This window comes from Chamaea fasciata, unplaced genomic scaffold (assembly GCF_029207755.1).
Source record: "Chamaea fasciata isolate MVZ Bird 193981 ecotype frontalis unplaced genomic scaffold, bChaFas1.0.hap1 SCAF_5, whole genome shotgun sequence".
Taxonomy (NCBI): Eukaryota; Metazoa; Chordata; class Aves; order Passeriformes; family Sylviidae; genus Chamaea; species Chamaea fasciata.
This window is the reverse complement of record NW_027094090.1, coordinates 44,748,866-44,772,568: the sequence shown is the minus strand read 5'-3', so window position 1 is coordinate 44,772,568 and position 23,703 is coordinate 44,748,866. Positions and strand designations below refer to the sequence as shown.

General features: G+C 41.8%; 1 protein-coding gene across 1 annotated transcript; it reads right to left on the bottom strand.

The window, feature by feature from the left end:
• Positions 1-17,714: 17,714 nt before the first annotated feature.
• PRR27 (proline rich 27) lies at positions 17,715-19,925 on the bottom strand. The gene is made up of 3 exons (XM_066184675.1): positions 19,877-19,925; positions 18,038-19,282; positions 17,715-17,818 (listed from the first exon to the last, which is right to left on the bottom strand). The coding sequence occupies exons 1-3, from the start codon at positions 19,923-19,925 to the stop codon at positions 17,715-17,717; spliced, it is 1,398 nt and encodes a 465-aa protein (XP_066040772.1).
• Between the last annotated feature and the right edge of the window lie 3,778 nt (positions 19,926-23,703).

The window sequence follows — 23,703 nt, the reverse complement described above, 5'->3', positions numbered from 1 at the left end:
TGATTCTGTGATAGAGGGAGTGCCTTTGTTCCCTATAATTTCCTTGTGTGTGTCCTTGGAAGGGCAGAAGGATAAGGTGGATTTCATAGGTATCACATGTGCCTCCTGTCCTTCCTCTCACTGCCCCATGTCCTCTGCTTCCATCTGTATGAGAAGGTGCACAGGGCAGACACCCCTCCAGCCACCTTCCACAGCTGTAGCTGTGTTTTGAGCATTCAAAGTAATTTCATGCCTGATCTTGCATTTTGGGGTCTTGACTTTCTTAGGCATTCTGGGACATCATGAGAAGGTGCTGTGTATGAGGTAACCAAGAGCCTACTGGAGTGTTTGAGAAAATGAAAGGCTGTTGACTCCTGTTGGGGTCCTCTAATCTCCAGAACTGAGTACTGGATATGGCAAGTTAGTCCACCTTTGTTCTGTGACAAAATACAATTTGGGGATTAATATTATGCAGGGAGACAACTGCAGCTGCTTCTAATTTCCTTACTAGGAGCCCATCTGTCTAGCTGCCAGGATGTGATACAGTTGTATTACTAGTTGCATTGATTCATATTCTCTTTTTCTAATGATGCATAGAGATCTATTACCCATATGTTCTTTCCAGTGAGTGTATCTGCCTTTCATGCAGTCTCTCCTGAGGGATTGTTGGGAAATGGATAGGACTCCTGCAAGCAGACTACTAATCTGTGAAGTGATCCTGAGGAGGGAGCTGAGAAACTGTCTCCCTTCCCCACGGTCTTTTGTGATATATGTGCATTTGAGTTCTCTCTAAATGGGTTTTCACTTCTTTTTCTATTTCTTCATTAAAAGATGTGTCACATATCTTCTTCCTATTTCTTATGGCTGATATGCAGCTGAGCAAGTTCTTCAGTATCATGTCAAGACTAGAAAATAATGTGTTGGCTAATTCTCAGTGCAGATAAAAAAAGGCTTAGGAAAAATATATTGAATATGCTTGTCCCATTTACATGAAAGCAGTGGCTGCACTCATGGGCCACTGAGGCCCTCAGTCAAACTCTGAATTACAGCAAAGAATCAGCATCTGCTCATTTATGTATTTATATCATTTGAGTTCATTTGCTACCATTTGCTGCTACTTCCACATTAGAGATGTCTGCAATGAATTGTATTCCGAGTTGCTCCTTAGTTGTTCCACTAAGGACTAAGCAGTGTACAAAACTGTCAAATGGAGCATCTCACTTCAATCATATTATACTGTGTTTTGCTTTCTTACTGAAGGATCTTGACTCTTAGGTTTTTAAAATACTGATGTTAACCCTAAGTGGACTAGGATCCAGACAATGAGAGAGAAATCCTCTCTCAGGCCATATTGCCATAGACAAAACATAAATGTTCTCAAGGTCGTTGTTTTTATTGTTCAGGAGAACAACTGGCTGGCTCTGCTGGACCATTTGCTTGCAGTGGCTGGAGCAGGATGGTGTGTGATGGGATCCAGATATGGTGTTTATCAGTGAGACTGCTCACGACTGTCACACAGCCTTATGTCTTCAGTAACCCCCTAGATTAGAAAAATCCTTCATTACACTTGTGACTCTTACTATGCTTGTTTTAACTGGACACATTGGCATGAGAGCAAGTAGCAGGACTTTCTGTACAGAAATGGAAAGTTAATGTTCTTTATCTTAGTTTGCCTCGGCTAAAGCAGAACCATGACACAGACCTTACTTTTTACGATTTACTTTTTGCTTCTTACAATACTTGGACTTTGAGTATTTATTAATTCATGTGTACATGAAAATGTTCTCCCTTATTCTGAGCAAATATTTAAAAATGCTTAATTCTTCCCTGATTTCATTTTTCCAGAGTTATTACTACGATAGAATCAAAGAATTAATTTCACTGGCAGTGTTGCAACTGTCCTATATGTGGTTTCCAGGCAAGTAAGAGATGACATGACACTCACTTTAGTAGCCTGGTCGGTCTGTTTTAAAAGAACTGAATTACTGTCTGAGGCACACACAGCATATCAATAAATAACATTGCTGTCTGCAGCTATTTCTGGGGTTTGGTTTACTTGCTCTTAGTTGGTTTTGGTCTGTTTTGGGTTTTGTTTGTTTGTTTTTGTTTTTCTATATTTATTACTTGTATCTAATGAAGGAAGCAGACTACTTCAAGGCACATAGGAGTTACCAACTTGGTTCACACTGGTAGTTCACTAACTCTAGTTATGATCATAGCTAAGGGCATTAGAGAAAAGTATAGTAACTTATACAGCATAGAGTGTACTTCATAATTTCTCTCCACAAAAATAAGCTTCTTGAACTTTTCAGTCAGCTCCCCTTCCCCCTTCCAATGCCAAGGATGTATGTTTTAATATTACTTTCAAGTTTTCTGTTTGTAAGCTGTTATTGTTCCTGGGTTGTCCTCATACGAAATCATTTGTGTCCTTCTCATTCTCCTGTTTGAAGCCATTTCCTAAGCCTGCAGGTTAGGTCCTGACCATCTGGGCAGGCTTCAGGTGGCAGGTGATCCCCAGGGAGCTGTGACAGATATAGGACATCCGGGAAATATCCTTAGGACAGAACAACACCCTGCAAGAAACCTAAGAATAAATGGGATCAACATAGCATAGCAAAGATACCAAATAACAAATTGGGCAGGATGGAAACATCTTTGTGAGTTTTATATTCTCAGAATATAATTGTCAAATGACAGAATGTCTCAGGCTGAGTGGAAATGCCTTTGCCACCTGTTATTCTGTGAGAGATCCACTGGCCTCTGGGGAACATTTTCTTGCCAGCTCATGTGAGTCAGGAGTTCACAGTGCAGTGTCAGTATTTCACATCATTCAAGTGAACTTAACGGGCATTAAGGTGCTTGATCTTATCCAGACCATTCAACAGCTGAACAGAAGAGGTCATGAGCTTCATTTTCTCAATGCACCAGGTCTCTCTTAAATAGATACCAGCAATGTGTTGAAACATGTGCCATGCAGGAAGGCATCTCTGCAAGAGATGAGCCTGGCTTGCACTGTAGGCTGTGCACTTCAATTAGTCCAGCTAGTGGGGAAAAAACAATGAAATGGAAAGGTATTTTTGTAGATTCTTGTAAATAAACAGAATTGTATCAGTCAGGCAGTAACCCAGGGCAGTGTCATTGCTCACATCCCCAACACTCTGGGTGACTCCCCAGTGCTTGCTTTGAAAGCTGCTTCTGTCACCTCCTGCTGCACTTGTTCAAGGTTTCTCGATGCATGGCTGGAGAGGTGCAAGCCACCCCTCCAGAATTCTGTGCTGAGCTGTCCCTCATACAAACATTTCTGACCAAAGCATTTCTCTGCAGAGTTTTACCATTCAAGGTTTCAACAGTGTGGGAAATGGATTTGTAGAGAATTCTCAAAATCTGACAGAGGGGCCCACATAGTTTTGTGCATCTGTATACAAACTCTGAGATAAAGTATGCTAACTTATAAAGGCCATGGAATAGGACAGACATTGTTGAGAGAAATTGAACTAGAAACAAGTTTCAGATGATGACTTTGCAAGTGTATTAGATATTTTGGAGAAATAGAACTATGAAAGATGTACTGTAGCAAGACCTATGTGTTGCCCCAACTTTGCCTGCTTTTCAGAGTTTGCATTTTGTTCTCACGCAACTTCAAGAAAACAATGTATATTTTTAGAATTCATCTTTTTGTTTACGTATTTCTCCTCTGGGAGGAGAGAGGTGACTGATGGTGGTCTTCACCAACGAGGTCAAAGAGGTGGCAACCTATGCAGCCAATCTTGTGCCTTCTGAAAGAATTGTATATAAGATGGAGTCAGAAAATTAAAGATAGAACTTTCCTGCTGACCTTCTTGCTGCCTGCCTCATTCTTTCGTGTCTCTACCGGAGACACCTATGTGGGGTATTTTAATAGATGATTGGCTTAGAAGCATTAGCAGCATTGTGTGGCAAAAGCTGATAGGCCAAAAAACGCTTATAATGTATTGTAATTAGGAAATAATTTGGCTTCTGATTGTGATGGTGTGATTTGTAACATCTGTACTGTCTCACCCTTCTCATGAGACTGAAAAAGGAATAAAAGTCCTTAAAACCCCTCTCAGGAGCCCTGTCTCTGGGTCAGAAAAAGAGTTTTTCTGACACAACAGTCTTTGGCCTTCCCCAGTCTGGGATGGGAGGAGGGATGAATACATATATCTCTGTCAAGAAACATCTGTCAAGCTTGCTGGTCCCCAGGGGAGCACTGTGTTGCTTTAGCTCCTTCGTGTTTTTTTTACATTGATGTGAATTTTGGATTTTCTGGGTTTTCTTTTAATCCTTTTGGGAGACTATTTGCTCATAAAGGGAAATGATACTACCCTCCCAGTGGTTTTGTGGAAGGTGTAGAAGTTTCTTCTGAATTTATCTGGAAGATTGATTGCTTCCAGCAATAAATACCTTAAGCTAATTGCTTTACAAGCACCTGATTTTATTTAATTCAATAAAAACTTCTCCGATTATAAATTGATTAGAAATGATTAATTTTATCAATTTCTCATCACTGTTATGGAGACGCTACTCTGGAAGCATGAAAAGTATGTGCATCTGTCAGAGTTTTGGTTTTATTAAAAAGGTTGAGTTTTATCTTTTAAAACAGGAGATTTGTGAAGTGGACACTCATTAGAAACTCAGGAGCATTTACTGAAAGGTTAAATAAACTGGGGCACACGATGTATTTTCCCTTTCTCCCCTGCTCTCTCCTGACTGGTAGAAGAGATAGATGTTATTTCCCAGATAGGAAAATCTTCTAGATGAATCCCTTTAGAAATATTTTAGAATAGAGCTGTGGCTTACAGTGCCTCAAACAACTACTGTTCAGAAATATACTAGAGCCTGCTTCCATCTTTGCTAAAGATGTTTTCTAGTGTCTGCTATGGTGTTGCTAAAAGCTATTTACATTTAAATGGCCTTAAATTAGGCAGTTTGTATAATGACCGGACAGCAAGAAAACCAAAACGATGTGCCATTAATACATACCCCAGACACATTCATATAATCTAAAGATATTTCAAGGTTCTAGTTAGATTTGGTATCTTTTAATTAGAAGCTTAACGTTGATCTGTATTCATGCCACAATTAACTTGGACTGCTACTAATGAATTCCCTAAATGGATTTTTGCGCAAATTGTTTCTACCCAGCGGCTGGGAGTGGGGGAGTGCTGGGAGTTGCAATAATAATGTCTGGGACTCATTGCCTCTTAGGGTTTGACTTTGTCAATTGCTTTGTTGTCATCAGCTTCACTGATTTTATTTTTTTTTTTTTTACCAGAATCACAGCCAAAAAATATGTAAGCAATCAAGTAGGTTTGCTTTTGAAAAGCATCACCTATTGGTCATCTTCAGCCTGTGCTGAGGCAATGGCATCTTTGAGCTGCTGCAGAGCGAGTCCAGTTCCTGCCGTAGTTGAACTTATGATTTCAGTGAGTTGTTTCAAATAAGACACTCCACAACATTAATTAATTTTTAGCTACATCAAAGTTTGGGGGACAGGATGTACAACTTCTTCATTGCAGCATTTAGCTGTATTACATCTTCTCTGCCAATTTTTGTACGTAGCAGCCACGAATCAGACCTTCTTAAGTAATGAGATTAAAAACAGTGACTTTTTTCTCTTTGCCCTCTGTTTTATGAGGTGTCAGATGACATTCATGACAGTTTTCAGCTTTGTAATCACAAATTTACACTATTAAAGAAAATGGAAGCTGAGAATCTCACTTGGTTTTATCATTGCAGGACTGTGAGCTTTGAGAAACACTAAATGCCAAGAAATTTGGCTAAAATCATGATAGTTGCTAGGGCTGTGATGGGACAGTAGAGCCCTCCCTTGGTTCTACATGCAGGCCTGCAGGAAGGCTTACACACCTCTCCCACTGATATCAAGGGATCAAAGTCTGTCAAGTGATTGAGGCCTCCTGACCTGAGGACACAAGCCAGAAGTGACAGACAAGTAAATGACACTAAGGAAACATGCACCGTGAGCGTGGTCCCCTTGGAGAGGCTGCGTGGGATCCCAGCCACTGCTTACTCTTACCTCTCTATTAGCTAGCTGTCCATGGATGAGGAGTTGAGGAAGTTACCTACTTCTCAGCTGTACACAATCCCTGCCAAAAATTGATGACTTAGCCCATGTGCAGCTGCACTGTAGAGACAGCTGGTGCCATGAGAACTCTTACTCTGGGTGTAGCAAAGGTCATGGTCTGACCTAACCTTTGTCTGGACAGAAGTGCAATGTTTATCTGCCCTTCAAGAAAACAGAAGAAAGTAGTATCTGAATGTCCCCTCTGGTAGTGAGCATAGGGATTTACTTGTTCTTCACGGAGAAATGTGCAATGTTGGAAAAACAGAGTTTACAAGACAGAGCTCCTGGTGGCATTCAGAGAGTTCTCACCTTCTTGTTGAAGTGACTGCAGTCTGAGTTATGGGGGCACAAGAATAAAACCTAAAATTAGTAATAGTGGTTTGTAGTTGCACATTCTGGCCCACTCAAGATTTCATAGCTGCCTACAATAAGGAATTAAAACCAAAGGGATGCTGTTAACATTGTATAATTCTTATGCAATGGCCAAATAGAGTGATTGACTGATTAGAGAAAATGTCAAGAGCAAAATTATTCTTGCATTCCACAGAAATAAAGTAGAAGGTTGTTGTCTTTTTGATTTCCATGTTTGCATCACATTTGAAATTGGTATTTCCTAACATGACTTAAATAGGCTGTGAATATTCTTATCTGATATTAAAAACTTGATTATTTTATCCCAGGAAAGAGCTGTGCATCATTTGAATGACACGTTTCAGCAGAGCTGCCTGTTCTGCTGAAAAGTCATTATATTAAGGATGAGGAATGGCATATATTAGAAACTCATGCAATCTCTCTACTCTAGCATTATAAATATATGCAAGAACTCTGCCACAACCTTTGATGCTGAACATCAGTCCAGATCCAGTTCTTGAGGGTCCTGACAGTTTTACGTTAAGAGTTACTCAGCCTGACATATTGCTGAGCCTCTTCTCTGTAGTCTAATGCTGTGCAGGGTGCTCCTCCCCTGGGGGAAATGTGAAGGCATTTGCCTAAAGAGCATGTTTGCAACACAGCCATTTCCTTTATCGGTATTGCTGTCTCACTTCCTTAATTTAGATGCATACGAGTGGAAATTGTCATCATTGTGTGCAGAACTCAAATGTAGTCTCTTCAACCAGGCTAAGAATTAGTGACATGCACTAAAAAACACAGCCCAACAACCAGGTATCTGTCAATTTAGGCATTTTGGTCATGATGTGCTCTTTGGTCTATCAGGAATGCAGAGTCCACAAGCTGTGTTCTGGAATTAGGAGAAGGTGAGAAAGGAGCATTTAGAGTCAGATATGTTAACTGTTCAGAAAGTTTGATTTCCCCACCCCCAGTGACACTTTAGCTACGTATCAGTTCTCTGACTTACACACAAGGTACGTGCTCTTCCTACAACTCTCCATCCACACTCTGCGTGCCAACAACCAGCTACTGTGTGGTGCTTGTGGGAAAGATGTCAAGGAGAAGAGGCATAAACTGCACTTGACATGCAAAAAGTGCTTGAAAGAAAGAGGTTGATCATTGTCTTCTGTTTCTGTGCTGTCAGATATGCCTGCTTACATGTTACTTTTTTTTTCAAAGCTACTAGATGGGTAGTGTGATGAAAGCTTTGATATTATCAAGAAACTGAGAAGATCTGGGCCTCTGCTGAGGTTTGCAGGAGGTATCATATTTAGCATATGCCTGGAAGATACTTTTGTGGTGAGTTGTCTGTTCTTGACATTGGATCCAGCAGGAATGCTTGGAGAAGACAGTTGAGCCTGAGAAGATTAAAGAAAGTCAAAGGGAAATGGGGAGAATTGGGCAAAACAATGGAAGGTTTATCAGTCTGAACGAAGTTGGCTTTTTTCTCAAAAAATTAGGTATCTTCGGGCAAAACGAGGAATCCCATACCAAATGTGTTACAGGTAACTGTTTATTTTTGGTGTTTTCTCTGACATGAATTGTTTTTAAAGAGTCTAGGAAAGTTGTCTCTGTATTGTCTAAGTTTTGCTCAAAAATAGGTATAGCCAATGACATTCATGTAATTATTTGTTTGTTTCCCTTGAAAAAATGGGAAAATACTTGGGTGTTTCTCCTTGTGGATTTGATTTGTTCATGCTGAGTGCAAGCCAACCCTCCTTGAGGCTGATTATTTTGCTAGAAGGGCAAATACTCATCTATGGCTTTCATCAGATGAAGATACTAGGAAAAACTGGGATACTACAGTCATGTGAAGGATGCTGGTCATCTCCATATCCATGCTTAATTTAAAGATTCAGGCAATTGGTAAGCTGGTGACAACAGACCTTTCAGCAATGCAGATTCCAGTTGTGACTAGAATAATTCATGTCTAAGTGTGACATGGTGATCTACATCAGAGAGGTGGTTTGTGTTTATCAGTCTTGTTAACAGGTGACACTGGGCTGTCCTGGTGTTAAACTTTCCTCTTGTAGTAGCAATCCCCAGCATGTGGCACAAAAGTAGCTGGAGACGGCCAATGGGTTTGAGATCCTGAGGAGTCAATTGAGAAGAGGCTGAAGGCAAGTTTAGCTGCTGTGCAACTCCTTGTAGCAGCCATTTGGCTGCTTCTGAAGGATGGAGGGTTTTTTTTTGTGGGGTTTTTTTTTGTTGTTGTTTTGATTTGGTGGGGGGTTTTTTGGTTTTGTTTTTTGTTTTGTTTTTTTTTTTTGGTGACAGTTCAGGTAAAGGAAATCCCTTTGTGTATGTAAGAGTTTTCACATCTGAGTGAGGAGCCTTACAAATGCTCTATTTGCAAAGGACTGCTTTGTACACTCCAGCCTTTTGCAGATCAGCTAAGATCTCAGTCTATTTTGCCTATATATTTCTGCCTTTCCTCTTGCCTGGGAGGGAGTTTTTCCTAGACAAGAACCCAAGTCACAGACTCAGACTTGCAGCTGAATTTTGTCATTGACTCATCACAATGCCTATTGATAATCCATCTGCAAATAAGATACTGTAGTAATTTGGGGTGTCTCATCTAAAGACCTCATTTTTCAGTGATAGAAAATTAGACTAATGCACATAACACAAGGATATTGAGTAGAAATACTCACTGTATCTAACTGTTGAGCTGTTTGCAGGTGTAGTGTGCTTTTTAATGGCTAATTAGTGTTATTTAACAATGCTTTCAGCCCTAAAAATTCCACTATCCCAAATCAAGCTTTTATTTTAACTTCTACATAGAGAATAGTTTTCCAGTTATGATTGTGTGTAACTTGTCACGTGCCCTCATCTGACCCATTTAATAATTCTTGACAGTGAATTGAGTTTAGTCTTATCTGTCTCAGTAGCTCAAATGTTCCTAGACTTCATCCGGAAAACCACTGCACACAGTTAATGTAGTAAATCCCCACTTTACCAGAGCAATTGTCCCATATCAAGCAGTTGAGGGCTGAGAGCCCTACTCAGTAAGCAGGAGTGGAAGTTTAAAAAACAGTAAATGCCATACTCAGCAGGAAGCTTTCTTGACTGGTGGAAAAGGGACTTGGTCGATTGACTGACTGCTCAGGCAATGCGTCACCCTTCGCAGGTATCAAAGATGCAGAGAGCCTTTCTCCAAAGAAAGTATCTTCTTTGTCAGTTCAGATATACCCCATAATGGCATGTGCTTCATGTCGGTGTGTATCAAGACACAGTGAACTAGGATAACAGGATTTTCCTTATTCTTGGTTTCACTGTCTGGAGAAAAGTTCCTTATTCATTTACTTAGAACAAGTGACAGAGCAGTCTGTGGAAAGTAGCACAAAAATTCTGATCATTATCTGTAATTTTCCTGTGCCATTTATCACTGTTTCATAGAAATGATTTCCTTTGTGAGACAATTTCATGCCTTGCTAATTCCTAATGCATCTTGCTACATCTTCAAATGTACAATTTTAGCAGAGATTTCTACAAAATCCATCTCAGTTCCCAAATTTTAAAATATTCAATATACTCCAGTGTGAGTGTCATTAGGCTTTTGAATCTATCAATCTACTGTGTTGCCTTTTAAATTTAATTTTCTAGACATAGTCAGTTCCCTATACCAATACATGATTGATGATACTTCTGCAGCCTGGCAGAATCCAATTAGGTATTTTAGCAAAACTTAACTTTTTGAGGAGGGTCACACTGGAAGCACATACTGTCAGAAGGAGTTTGGGGCATTTACCCATTTCCTTCTTCTTGCACATACTTCAGTGTTTCAGCATTCATTGAGCTGTGCTGAAACCCTGTCTCTATAAGAAAAAATCCTACTCCAACTTTCCCCACCCAAAGCTGATACACAGCATGTAACCATTATTCCTTTCATCCTCCTGCCAGGTTTTTTTTTCAGTTCAGCCTGAAAATCAGTTGTCTGATATCTGCCATGGGATGTGTGCTTTGGAGTAAACAAGATTTGTTCATATTCCTCCAGGATAAATTATCTGTAAAAAAAATAATCATTGTTTGAAAAAGCAAATTGCACTTAGTCAGTCTAAAACACACCAGTTAGCATGTCTAATTTCAGAGCTGGAGATGTGTCTGAGCCCTTTGCTCTGCTCACATGTCAAAGGCTGTTCCTAGTGAGCGCCTCTGGAAAAGCCTATCTGTATGTTCAGATCTGATACTAGTCAAATTTCTTAGTAGTTCTGAATGATGGTGACTGAAAAGCTAGAACCCCATGAACCTAAATGTCCTTGTATCATGGGTAGTGCTGCTAGATGTACCCTTAAATCTAGTAACAGAATTTCTTTGTTTGCAGATGGAAACGCACCTGCATAAATCCTCTCACACCTTCCTGTCTACCTGCCCACCTTGAACTTCTAAATAAGAGCAATCAGGAGAGACACTGTGTTGGATTTACAGTAAATCTTGGCCATGCATGTATGATGCAATTATATGTCAGGCCAGACAATAGCTGTATTATGTCACCCTGATTAAAAAATGGACTTGCCATATCAATAAGCTACTGCTTTATCATGATGTCAGTCTGCACAATGCCATTGATTTGGCAGACTTTTAACCTAAAGAATTATAACCTCTTTCTTCTTGATCACTCTATTAAATCCAGATTGATTTTTCATCCAAAATGTCAAGGAATCTGCCAGCAGCTTAGCAATTAATGAGAATAATGACCTGCTGTAAAACAAACAGCAGTGAATTAAAAGTACAGATCATGTCTGCATTTGCCAACAAGATAGTTAGCTTTTTTTCACCTGTTCCTAATGCTCTTCTTTTTAAAAAGGCACTAAAGAGAGTTTGTTAATTGCATTTGAACTCAGGTTCCTTTTCAGTGCTCAAAATTTTGGCTCATAAATAGGGACAGCTTATGTTAAATCTGCTGTAGCAATTCTGGCCCTAAGCTTTTTACTGTGTTCTTCAAAGATTTCTGCCCCTGCTTCTAGGATTGCTTGACTAATCATACAGCAGTTGCAGATCTGCTTAAATCATAGCTGGGAAGACCACATCATTGCTAGGAAAGACCAGAACTGATGCCAGTTTACATTAATATGCCACAGTGATGCAGCATCATCTTCCCTAGAAGCTGACCCAGTCCTGTAAGGAGCAAGACAGGCATTTAAATGGGCAGATTGTCAGAACAGAAAATTATTTTAAGCTTTTTAAAGCTCATCTATATCTACTAATGAGTCAGAGTTTTAATTCCCAATGAATTAAACAGATAATCTGAGAGTTTTATACTTAAGCTGCTAAGGGCTAAGTTCTTAAAAATACTCAAGTTATTTTGATGATAGGACTGGACCCCTGAATCACTCAGACTTTGCAGTGTTGGACCCAAAACATTTTACTTCCGTTAAAAAGTTTGATAAAACTCAGACAATATCTGTAAAAAATGTTCAGTCAAAATATGTGCATATTGCAAGGGAATGTACTGTTTCCACTTCACATTTATAATCAAAAGGATTTTAAAGGTTAAACACTTGACATTTTTGGACAAATACGGAAGTGAAACTTCTAGCAAAATTTTACATTACTTCTATTTTCATGTTGACACGGGCCACAGGTCGGATTTTATCTGCCTAAAAGATAATAAAGATCCCCATTACAGTACCAGGGAAAATGGGTGAAAGTGTAATTTAAGTGAGAGGCAAAACTCTTGCTTAGTTAAGTGAAATCAGACTTTTCCTAGTGTGTTTAAGAATATATTAGTTCTTTGCAAATAATTCTTTTCTTTCCCGTAGGAAAAATGCCAGAAAATCTCCCACATATGTGAGGAAAAAAAGTGACTTGTAGCATAAGCCTGTAAACACCACTGGAAACCTTATTACTTGAATAATGTGAGTTTATTAGCTTGGATTATCCAGCATCTGAAGATACACTAGTTGTTTCTCTTATGTGCACTAACATCAAAACCAAATCTAATATATGTTAGATCCTGTGGGGGAGAACCTTGGAGCTCCTTTCATACAAGCTGCAGCTTCTTGCTTGTTCTCCAAGAGGGCAAATTAAAAGGCCTTTTTCACTTGTTTTTGAAGTGCTGGGCCTTTCCTGTGCTATCATCTCCGACCTTCCAGCTGGTGGCACTGTCAGCATAACCCTTGGCCCCCAGCTGTCCTCCCCAGCCCTCACTCCTGTTGCATGGCCCCTCTCTTGTGGTTGAGAGGACACAAGCTGTGACTCTTTTAACAAACAGTTTCTTGGTCCGTGCCTTCATAGCAGTTCAGAAAGATCACAGAATGGTTTGGGTTGGAAGGGATCTTAAAAATCATCTGGTTCCATCCAACCCTCCTGCCACGGGCAGGGACATGTTCTATTAGACCAGGTTTCTCAGAGCCTCATCCAGCCTGGTTTCTTCCAGGGATGGGGAGTCCACAATATCTCTGGGCAACCTGTTCCAGTGTCTCACCACCCTCACTGTAGAGAATTTCTTCCTACTATCTTATCTAAACCTGCCATCTTTAAGTCTAAGAAGGAATTAGGAAGATGTTATTTTCTAGGGATGTAGCGGTCAATAGTGTTTTGGCTGTAATGCTGGCCCACTTTAGCTGGTGTGCTATCCCAGCTGTGAGATTTACAGGGGTTTGTGAGCATCTTCAGATTTCAGATGGTGCTTTTCATGCTGCTTGTATCTGTTAAAATGCTGTATGTTTTGTGCTCTGAGACATTTCCTGACTACTCAGTAGAAATATCTGATTAATTAGATATCATTAAGTTAAATATAGTTAAATACAGAAACACAGGTAATTGCTTCAAGGATGATGTTTGCATAAATAATTTTTTCCTCTTGTTTTTCTTTCTCCCTAGTTCAGCTGTTGAAATACAACCTGTTCTTTGTTTTGCCATGGACAGACCCCATACAACAAGGAGACATAGCTAGAAATCAGTCGTGCACAAATGTTAGTGTGAGAAAATGAGGAAAAGAAAATAGTTTTTTCACTACCTTTTTGAAATCTAGTAGAGGGTCCTGAGCCTGGTAAAGTTCAAATTTGGCCATTTACCATAGAAATAGAACACTGAAAAAAAGGTACTTCTAGCAAGGAATTTCTGTAATTTCTCTTTGCATGGAGTGCTTTGCCTGGATAGATAGGATTTTGGAGATGTCCAGTAGTAATTTGTGCCTGGTTTGTATCTTATTGCATGGAGCTTCACATCCAGTTGGGTTTATCTGGTATGTTGTGTTTAAGTGGTGTCTGTGTTTCATTTATCAACTCATAATTTTTTATGCACATAAGCATGGGGAAAGGCATGCCAAAGAAATATCCACATTTGGATTGAAATGATCTATTAATATGGAAGACCAAGATATTTCAGCATCATTTGTATTCATGCACATGCTAAATAATTGTGTTTTCAGAGTGGGCTTCCTGATTCTGAAATAATTACAAGGCTCAGCTATATCTGAATTACTAGTTGCAGTGATTTAGCTCTGCAGTGTTGTGAATATACAGCCTGTAATGTGGTGTGGGGGGCAGCATGGTGAAGATAAATCTGTGGCTGTGCTGATTATTCACCTTTCCAGAGAGCAACATTCATCTTTTTGTCACTATTTGCACCCATCTCCCTCAGTAAAACTGGGAAAGACTATTAAAATCATATCCTTGTTTTCAGTATTTTTTTTTAATTGAAACCATTATAGTATTTAGTTTTCTGAGATCTTGTGTGCCACACCCATGGTCACATACTCATACAACCTGTTGTCCTAATGCTTTCAGCCCTATTCAGTACTGAGCTTGGTAGGACTAAAATGTGCCAAAAGCAGTTTGTTTCATTATTATGACTATTTTGCTAACAATTTGGTTTCTTTGGTTTTTCTCAAAATGGTTAACACTTACAGCTTTTTTTTTTTTTCCTGAAAATTGTAGTGCAAGTAACTAAAATAGGAATTCAAACAGGCTTAAGTACTTCATTTGGAAACATTTGCAACTGATTCATTCATAGGTGATAATCTGAGCAACAAGCATTGTAGTCACCAAAAACGATGATAAAATTACCTTTTGTTTTTTAAAGGAAAAAAAAAAGTATGTTTCCAAATGAAGATAAAAACCTTTTAAGTTTAGAGAGGTTGCTCAGAAGTCACTGTGCCTTAAAGAAATGAAGGCCCTTTGCTGTCTTAAGCAAGGGACAGCAAAGAAGGACAACCACATCCTTGCACTTTGTGTTCTCAGCTGCAGCATGGGGTTACCAAACCCACTAACTTGCCATTCAGCAAAGACCTGAGCTAGCTCTGGCTGCAGGGTTTTTGCTACCCCAGACAAACCTGGACACTGGCATGCTTCATTGCCTGAGCTGTACCATTGAGCATGTCCTCTGCAGCTTTTTACCTTCTGCAGAAAATATCTAAGATAGTGTCTGATAATATAGGACAAGTATTTATTTTTCTTCTTTTTTCCTTACTAAGCAGAATTTATATTTTTAGCCTTTTTACCACTGAATTTATTAACATTTTTTCTGCATTAAAGTGAGTCGCTGTTCAGCTGTAGCTTTTACCCAGAGAACTGATGTTAATAATCAGTGAATTACATGGTAGTGACTGAATTTATCAGATTACAATGCCAGGACAGCATGTTTCATAGCTTTTTTTTTCCTTTCACTTTTCTGTAATGAAGGATAAGAGGAATATCTGTAGGTGGCAATAGTACTGAAGCTGTAGCCATATGCCATTTGGGGGTTTTAATGGGTAGATTACTATCAAGTTAATTTTCAAGTTAGCTTTCTGCAATTCTGATTCAATAAACTGCTTTGCTGATGCTATAGACTGGGTCAGTGTGGTCCCTAAGGTCTGACTGCAAATCTGAGCGCCAGATTCTCCGCACCACAGCAGCATCTACCTTAGATAAAGTCATGAATGACTTTCAAAATTTCAGTGTTTGTGTATGTAACTATTTATTTATTGATTTTGAATCTCTGAGTGCAGACATCGATTTCTAATGAAAGCACTGTGACATTTGTACCATTAGCATGATGTTAATGTGCAGTACAAGAAGCTATAATAAAAGAGTCACAAATCACAGATTTTTTCAATGAATTTGAAGGATAAAATGTGGTGTTTACCCAAACTGAAAAACACGAACCATAGGAAGCCCAAGTTCTGGCCTACACTTGCTTTTCTGAGATGAACTGATGGTGCTGACAGGTAACAGCAGTGTCTGGAGAGTGTAATGGTACCTGTGCAGCTTTGAGGGCAGGCAAGGGAGAAAGGGTGCTGTGAGCATGAGCAGCAGCATGAGGCACCTTGTTGGGGTTAGCTGTTTGTGGGCTCATGAACTGTGGGTTTCAGGCATGCTCAGGACAGACCTTAGGCATCTATATATGGGCTGCTGAAACATGGAATTGCTGGAAAATACTCTTGGAGGTGCAGCTGGGTCCACAGCTAATGGATTTGGAGCAGCATGCCAGGTGTTTGCGTGGCATTCAGTGGGCTCACAATGCTTTTTGCAAGGATCACACCTAAAGTGTCAGAAGTAGCTACTTCATTTGGTCATTTGCACTATGATACACTGGATTTCTCGTTGCAGTGGATAAAGACCAACTAGGATTACCAAAACATTGTAAGCAACTGCACAGAGTAATAAACAGTTCTTAATTTGCAGTCTATAACAATTTTCCTTCTGCTTCATTATTACTTGGGTTATTGAAAATTAAATAAGGTCTTTCTTTGACACAAGTAGTTTGCCTTAGATGAGACAATGCTAACTGAATAGAAAAACCTAAGTTCTATTTATGGTCTATTATCTGTGGTGGCATTTTTTATTAAATTCCACAAAATGGGAATACGATAAATCATTCAAAATTCTGGTTGCTACTAGATTAACTTTTTGTCCAGAGTTATTATTTCCTGGGGCAGTCTATGCATTCCAACTACTTTGCTGACTAGCAGTAGTTCAAAATAAAGAACATTTTGGCAGAAATTTAATCATTACATTTAGTTGTGAATGCCCATTGCTCAAAGGAAATTGTCCCAGTAATTGTGCTACCATTTTAACTGGCACTTTAATTATGGCTCTTCGGCTTATCAGGGTAAAGGGAAAAAACGACCATTTGTTGTGCACCTGAATCCACTGACTAAAACGTTGGAAAAATAAACTCTGTCTAAAAAGCAAGAGTTATTTGAAATAATGAAATAGTTCTAAGTACCAAATTAACATGTGAAATCAAAGCAAAAGAGAGTCAGCCTGTTGTGACTCTTGGAGCAGCAGGTGAGGTGGAGACTCTGTGACCTACTTTGCTGCTCTGATCTATTGGTATTAGTCATCCCAGTAGCCAAACCCCAAAATTCCACGCCCGTTGGTATTGTTAGGGTGATTGTACTATCGGGTGATAGTAAAAGAAAGTACATTTCAAGCACATCTGTGATTTCTCATGCTGTGATTCACTATACCTGACTAGACTTGTTGATCTATAAGGTTAGCATGCTGTTGTCCTTGACATATTTCATGCCTGTTTTTTCAATTATTTTTTGTTCTGCAGCTTCAAATAGTCCATGCCTTTAAGAAAACTTTCATGGTAGTGGAATTCAGTAGTCACATAAGGCAAAATCTAGCAAAGACTAAGCTCGTAGGTCTTCTATTTAATTTTTGATCCTAAATTATCTGAACCACCTTGTACCATAGGCCTTCTTTCTTGGCAGACTTAGAGTTCAACCTTGTGAAGAAACCACATTATAGCCTCGAAAGGTTAAGAAAATTGAGCAGTCAACACACATAAGAGGAATTTTATAACAGTAGTGGTGGGTGGAAATGAGGTTAAAAACCTTACTATGAACCAAAGATCAGATGCCAGTTTCTGTTGTCAGGGTTCAAATTCAGTTATAGAAGTATGACCTCAGCTGTCCTCAATTACTTTGTTGCATAATGATCATAAAAAAGGGAGAGTCTTAAAAACACTGCCTTTGCTGTCATTGCTGTGCAAGGAATTACTGGGTTATTTAGAAGCTGAGGCTGACTTCTCTGTGTGTATGAGCATGCTTCAGATCTGTGTTATTGTTTGTGGGGTTTTTAATATGATGACTTAGGATCATGAGATAGTTTAAAATCTTGACTGAATTACACAGATTACTCAACTGCTGAGGAACCTGGGTGCCCCCCAACCCATGCAAATTGTGCTGCACAATTTCCCGGGCCAGCAGTAATGTTCTCAAAACTCACTGTGCTTTCTCAGTTTTACAACATGGGCTGATCATACACGTAAGCTCCAGGGTTCATAGGGGACATCAGAACATCTTTCAGCGAGTTACAGACTTCTGTGTTTGCTGTGCTGTGCTGCCACATTCCAGCTCGTCGTCCTGAAGCTCTCGGAAAGATGGTCCTTCCTGGGCCGTGGTGGGCACTGGGCCCAGGACAAGCACACTAAGGAGGTGTTACCTCAGGCTTTCTCCATGACAAGCATCTGTCTTTTGCCGTGCTCCAGGTTATCTAAGGGAAGGATCGGGAGATTACGTTACAGCTGTTGGGAAGGGCGGCACAGTCCCCTGGCAGAGCTAACCAGCCTGTTGGCCACTCAGCGGCTCACACGGCCGCCCAGTTACCCCCTCCCCATGTGACAGACCCTGCAGGTGTGGTGCCGTCCGGCTGCCGGAGCCGGCAGCCCCTGCGGGCCGCTGTGGGCCCTGCGCAGCCAGCTGCCGGCCCCAGAGGCTGCCGGCGCTGCGGGGCGGCCACAAGGCACAGCCCGCGCTGCCGCGCGCTCCGCGCCGCTGTGCCACGGGCTGCTCTGCCACGGGCTGCCGTGCCACGGGCTGCCGTGCCACGGGCTGCTCCGCCACGGGCTGCTGTGCCACGGGCTGCTCCGCCACGGGCTGCTCCGCCACGGGCTGCTGTGCCACGGGCTGCCGTGCCACGGGCTGCTCCGCCACGGGCTGCTGTGCCACGGGCTGCTCTGCCACGGGCTGCCGTGCCACGGGCTGCTCTGCCACGGGCTGCTGTGCCACGGGCTGCTCCGCCACGGGCTGCTCCGCCACGGGCTGCTCCGCCACGGGCTGCCGTGCCACGGGCTGCTCCGCCACGGGCTGCTCCGCCACGGGCTGCTCCGCCACGGGCTGCTGTGCCACGGGCTGCTCTGCCACGGGCTGCCGTGCCACGGGCTGCTCTGCCACGGGCTGCTGTGCCACGGGCTGCTCCGCCACGGGCTGCTCCGCCACGGGCTGCTCCGCCACGGGCTGCCGTGCCACGGGCTGCTCCGCCACGGGCTGCTCCGCCACGGGCTGCTCCGCCACGGGCCGCTGTGCCACGGGCTGCTCCGCCACGGGCTGCTCCGCCACGGGCTGCTCCGCCACGGGCTGCTCCGCCACGGGCTGCCGTGCCACGGGCTGCTCCGCCACGGGCTGCTGTGCCACGGGCTGCTCTGCCACGGGCTGCCGTGCCACGGGCTGCTCCGCCACGGGCTGCTCCGCCACGGGCTGCCGTGCCACGGGCTGCTCCGCCACGGGCTGCTGTGCCACGGGCTGCTCTGCCACGGGCTGCCGTGCCACGGGCTGCTCTGCCACGGGCTGCTGTGCCACGGGCTGCTCCGCCACGGGCTGCTCCGCCACGGGCTGCTCCGCCACGGGCTGCTCCGCCACGGGCTGCCGTGCCACGGGCTGCTCCGCCACGGGCTGCTCCGCCACGGGCTGCTGTGCCACGGGCTGCTCCGCCACGGGCTGCTCCGCCACGGGCTGCTCCGCCACGGGCTGCTCCGCCACGGGCTGCTCCGCCACGGGCTGCCGTGCCACGGGCTGCTTCGCCACGGGCTGCTCCGCCACGGGCTGCTCCGCCACGGGCTGCCGTGCCACGGGCTGCTCCGCCACGGGCTCCTCTCAGCAGCGCAGGGAGCTCGAAACGGGAGCTCCACCCCAGGGAGCTCAAAACAACCATGATTGTGTACTTAGAAAACAGTGTGCTTTTTTCCCTGAGGAAGGCAAGCGTAGAGGCACTGCTCCTTCTCTCTTCTCTTGCTCTTTCCATACTGCTGCTGCCTCCCATGTGCTATCCCGTGTCCTATCGCTTTCTCCTCCCCACACTTCCAGGTGATTATACAAGACATGGGTTGAAAATAAAGTCTTCCAGAGGAGAAACACGTTTGCAATAATGGAAGCTGATGTAAACAAAACGCAATAGAATGGTTTTCTGGTTCACGGTTTTATTAATGTCTTTAGCTTTAAAGGGATTTGAGATTTTTGTGAGGTAAATGACCCGTTTCAGGCTACACAGACATTTCAAGTTAAATAAAAAATTTAAGGCATAATACAGTGTTCCTGCATACTCCTGTTGCTTGGGATTGGAAAGGTTACTGAAGATTTCCTTTCCTGTTGCTATGCATTTTATTTTCATTGTTGGGAAGCATAGATGAAGGTGAAGGTAGCAGCTATTTCAGGAGGCTGCCCGTGAAGCAGAAAAATGTTTTAGATACCTTCCATTCTTGTTCCCCCGTGTACAAAAGCAGATGCCAAATACCACATGCTCCCCTATTTTGTCTGTCAGGTGCTTATGTAGGATTCATCTCTGCTTTTGTGCAAAGGCTTCCAAGGAAGTCTCAGATGCTGAGCTGCGCTGGTTCCTCTGTTGCCATCCCTGCGTCCATTTTGTCAAAATGCACCTGGAGAAGCATCATCAAATTGTATGTGCCTAGGTAGTTTTTTGTGACAGTCCCTGGGGTCCTGTAATGTGAAAATGTTTGAAAAATATAGCAACAGTAAGGCGGAGCTGGCTGTGGTGCACCTCTTTTCCCCCGAGATGAACTGGTGTAAAGCAGATCTTGCTGGGCACATATCCAGGGTAGCTGGTGTTAGAAGATAAGTCTGCAGGCGGATTTAAACTGAAAAAAACTGCTTAAAAATTTATCAGATCTTAACATTGGAGGCAACAATGTCTCTCAGCAGAGTTTTCACCCACTCCATGAGTGGACAAATCAGGATGTATACTGGTTGGTCAACTCCCTGAGTACATGGTAGGTGACATCTACCACCCCAGCCCCTTCATCTTCTGCTCTTGCTGGCAGAAAGATATGTGTAACTCCAGAGCAAATGAAGCCATGTCAAACTGAAAGTTTTCTGTCCCTCGCCTGGGATAAAAAAGCACAGGGTTTTTTACCAGTACTGCAGCCAAAACGTGCACTGTACACTGGTTTTAATTTTTGAGGCTTCCAGTGATTGATATCCGTTGAGAAATAAATTTTCACAAATATAAACAGATTGTTTACATTGAGTCTTTTCATCTCAGAGCAAATTTTAAACATGGCACCTTTACATTACAGCATGCCAACAGCTGGGGTAGATTATTTCAGGCAAGTTTTCGTGTGTCTTGCAGTATCACCTACACAGCAGATTGCTTAGCTTTCTTCCCATGTTTAGCATCAGTTATAACTTTCTCAATGCCCACATGCTTTTAAATTCCCTTGAAAACTGGCTGCTGCCACAAAATAACCCTATTTAAATGACACAGCATGGCCAAAACCAATCTGGGCTGACAAGAATTTCCATCAGTACACAGCTGAGGCATCAGCCTTCAGCAGAAGAGTCCAGTTAGCAACACCTATCTTTCTTGCAATTTATTTCAAATTCAGCCATTTCAGACATCCATCCTCTGTCTTCCATCTTTTAGAGAAGTTGACAGAAATTCGATTAGTTGTAAATTGTCTGAGGAGTGAAATTCATTCTGTTCTGACAGTGCAAAAACACATGACAATACATCTGATGGTGGTATGGAGCCCAAAACAGTGCTCCAGAGTTTCTGCTCTGAGGAGGGTATGATTGCAGGTATGTTTAGCAGCATCACTTAGGTGTATTTGTTTAGGTTATACTAAAGCACAACTGCTTCAAAGAATTTCTATATATAATTTTAAAAAATCCTTCAGGCTTTATTTGAAAGATGTGTCAAATCTTTCAAGTAAACCACGAAATCCAAGGGTGTAGAAAGATTGAGGTTGAATGTTAATGAAAGGTTGCAGCAGGAGTTAGGCCTTTCCAACTTCCTGTTTTTCGTGTTAGAGCTGGGACCATGTCTGAAAGTTAATTCTGGTGGGGTTTTTTCTGTTGTTTTGCTAGTGCCTCACCCTGACACTCTCCAGATCTCTCTTGAGGAAAGACATTAAAAATGAAGTGAAAAGACCAAGTAGATTATCCTGGAAAAATTTAACAAATGGTGCTAGTACTATAGCCCTGAGTGATGGATAATTTAGTAAAATATTAGCGTGCCTTTGAAATAACCTTATGGAAGAGCCACTGACCGTAAATTAAGTCAATGACCTGTATGTGTGCATTTCTAAATTCTCAAAAATAGTTTCTGTGTTCTACCCATGTGCCACATGATCTGAGAAGGTCATCAGATACTTCAGTGTATAAGTGTCTGAAGGGAGAGTGTCGAGAGGATGAAGGCAGACCCTTCTCGGTGGTGCCAAGCAATAGGACAAGCAGCAATGGGCAGAAACTGATGAACAGGAAATCCCACCTCAATATGAGGAAGAACTTCTTCACTGTGCATGTGACTGGGCACTGGAACAGGCTGCCCAGAGAGGCTGTGGAGTCTCCTTCTGTGGAGATATTCAGAAGCCATTTCATCACAATCATGAGTAATGTGCTCTAGTGGACCCTGGCTGAGCAGGGAGTATAGGCTGGATGACTTCCAGTGGTCCCATCCAATCTTACCATCCTGTAATTCAATACTTGCATAAATACATCGGTGTCTTTGCAAATCTACATGAAATTTGAACTCCACAAAATTAGTCCTGAGTATCCACTGCAGCAGGTATCTTACCTATGTGGTAAGTTCTGCCTTAGCTGCTTCAGAGACTGATGCTGACCAGTACTGACAGCATGATCTAAAAGGTCTAACTAAATTGTGTTGTGCTGGGGTAGAAATCCCTGTTTGTCAAATCAACAGCACTATATCAAATGATCAAATCCTAGATGATCAAAGTCAGTTTAATTACTGTTAAATTTAAATCAGGAAGATAACATACATACAGAAACCTAGAGACATATTTCTGAAATTTCTTACAGGGAACAAACTGTTGTCATGGATATAAACCTTAGGTACATTTTCTGCACTTATTCAATTAAATCCTACTAAATGGAATTAGGAAAAGCCAGCTAGAACAAATTATGTATTTCTTCCCTCCTCCTGAAACACTGTTCTGATAGAAGTGCTCCTGCTAGCTTGCAGCCCAGCTAGTAATATGAAAACATAGCATCTGCTCAGTCGTAAAACTGCAAGACTTCATATTTCTGATTCAATAACTGTGAATTAGAATGAATTAGAAATGAGTAAGAAGTGCTATTGCATATTCTTTATTTTGTATGTAGCTATCTATATATGTATTGGTGTGTTTTTATGCGCATATATAATTTATGTATATAAATTTTAGCTTGATATACACAAGTAAATGTAACTGAGAGCTCCATATCTAACATTCAGAGGTCTCCAAATGCCATGGAACTTGTAGTGGAAAGCATTTCAAATTTAAAAGTGGCTGGAAACAGGATTTTAATGTACATCTGCAGCAGGTCTGTAGTAAACTAGAGACACAGTGCTGTGACTCTCTGAATGGTTCTGCAGAGCATGAGAAGCACTTGCTCATTCCAATTACCAGGCTGTTTCTTCCTTGCTTTAATGCCTGCTCACAGTTTATAGAATTTAAACACCTTGGCCATACCAGAAGTGATTTGAAAGGGTCAGTTGTTGAAAATTGATAATGTTTACAAAATTCTAAAGGCTTATCACAACTTCATGACATTTTAAAAATCTTTTGGAAGAACTGATTGCTAAAAATCAGCTCAGAAACATCTCCAATCAGCCTGTAACAAGCAGAACAAGGCCACTTACTTTTTTCTTTTGGGGGTAGAAATGTACCAAGATTGGTACATCCTTTCTCAAAGGAACTCTTCACTTTCTTCCCACTGCCCTGTTTTACTCTCCATCCAACAGAATGCTCAGCCAACAACAGCTCAGTCTTTTAAAAGACTGAAGTCAGGGCATCATGATGTAGGTATTCCCCCTGCCCTCCATGCAGTGCCACATGTAAACTGCTTGCTCTGCCTATGATATGCTGTAAACACCAGGGAGGCATAAATTAATAATGTCTGTTTATACACATGCATGTCTGTAGAATATCTAATGAACAAAGAGAAGGGAGCTTGAGCAGTATATTTTTAATCTCAAAGTTTTCTGTCTAGTGTTATTCTTCTTTCTGAGTTTGCAGGACAATATAAGGATGTTGATGATAAGCATGAAGGGATTTGA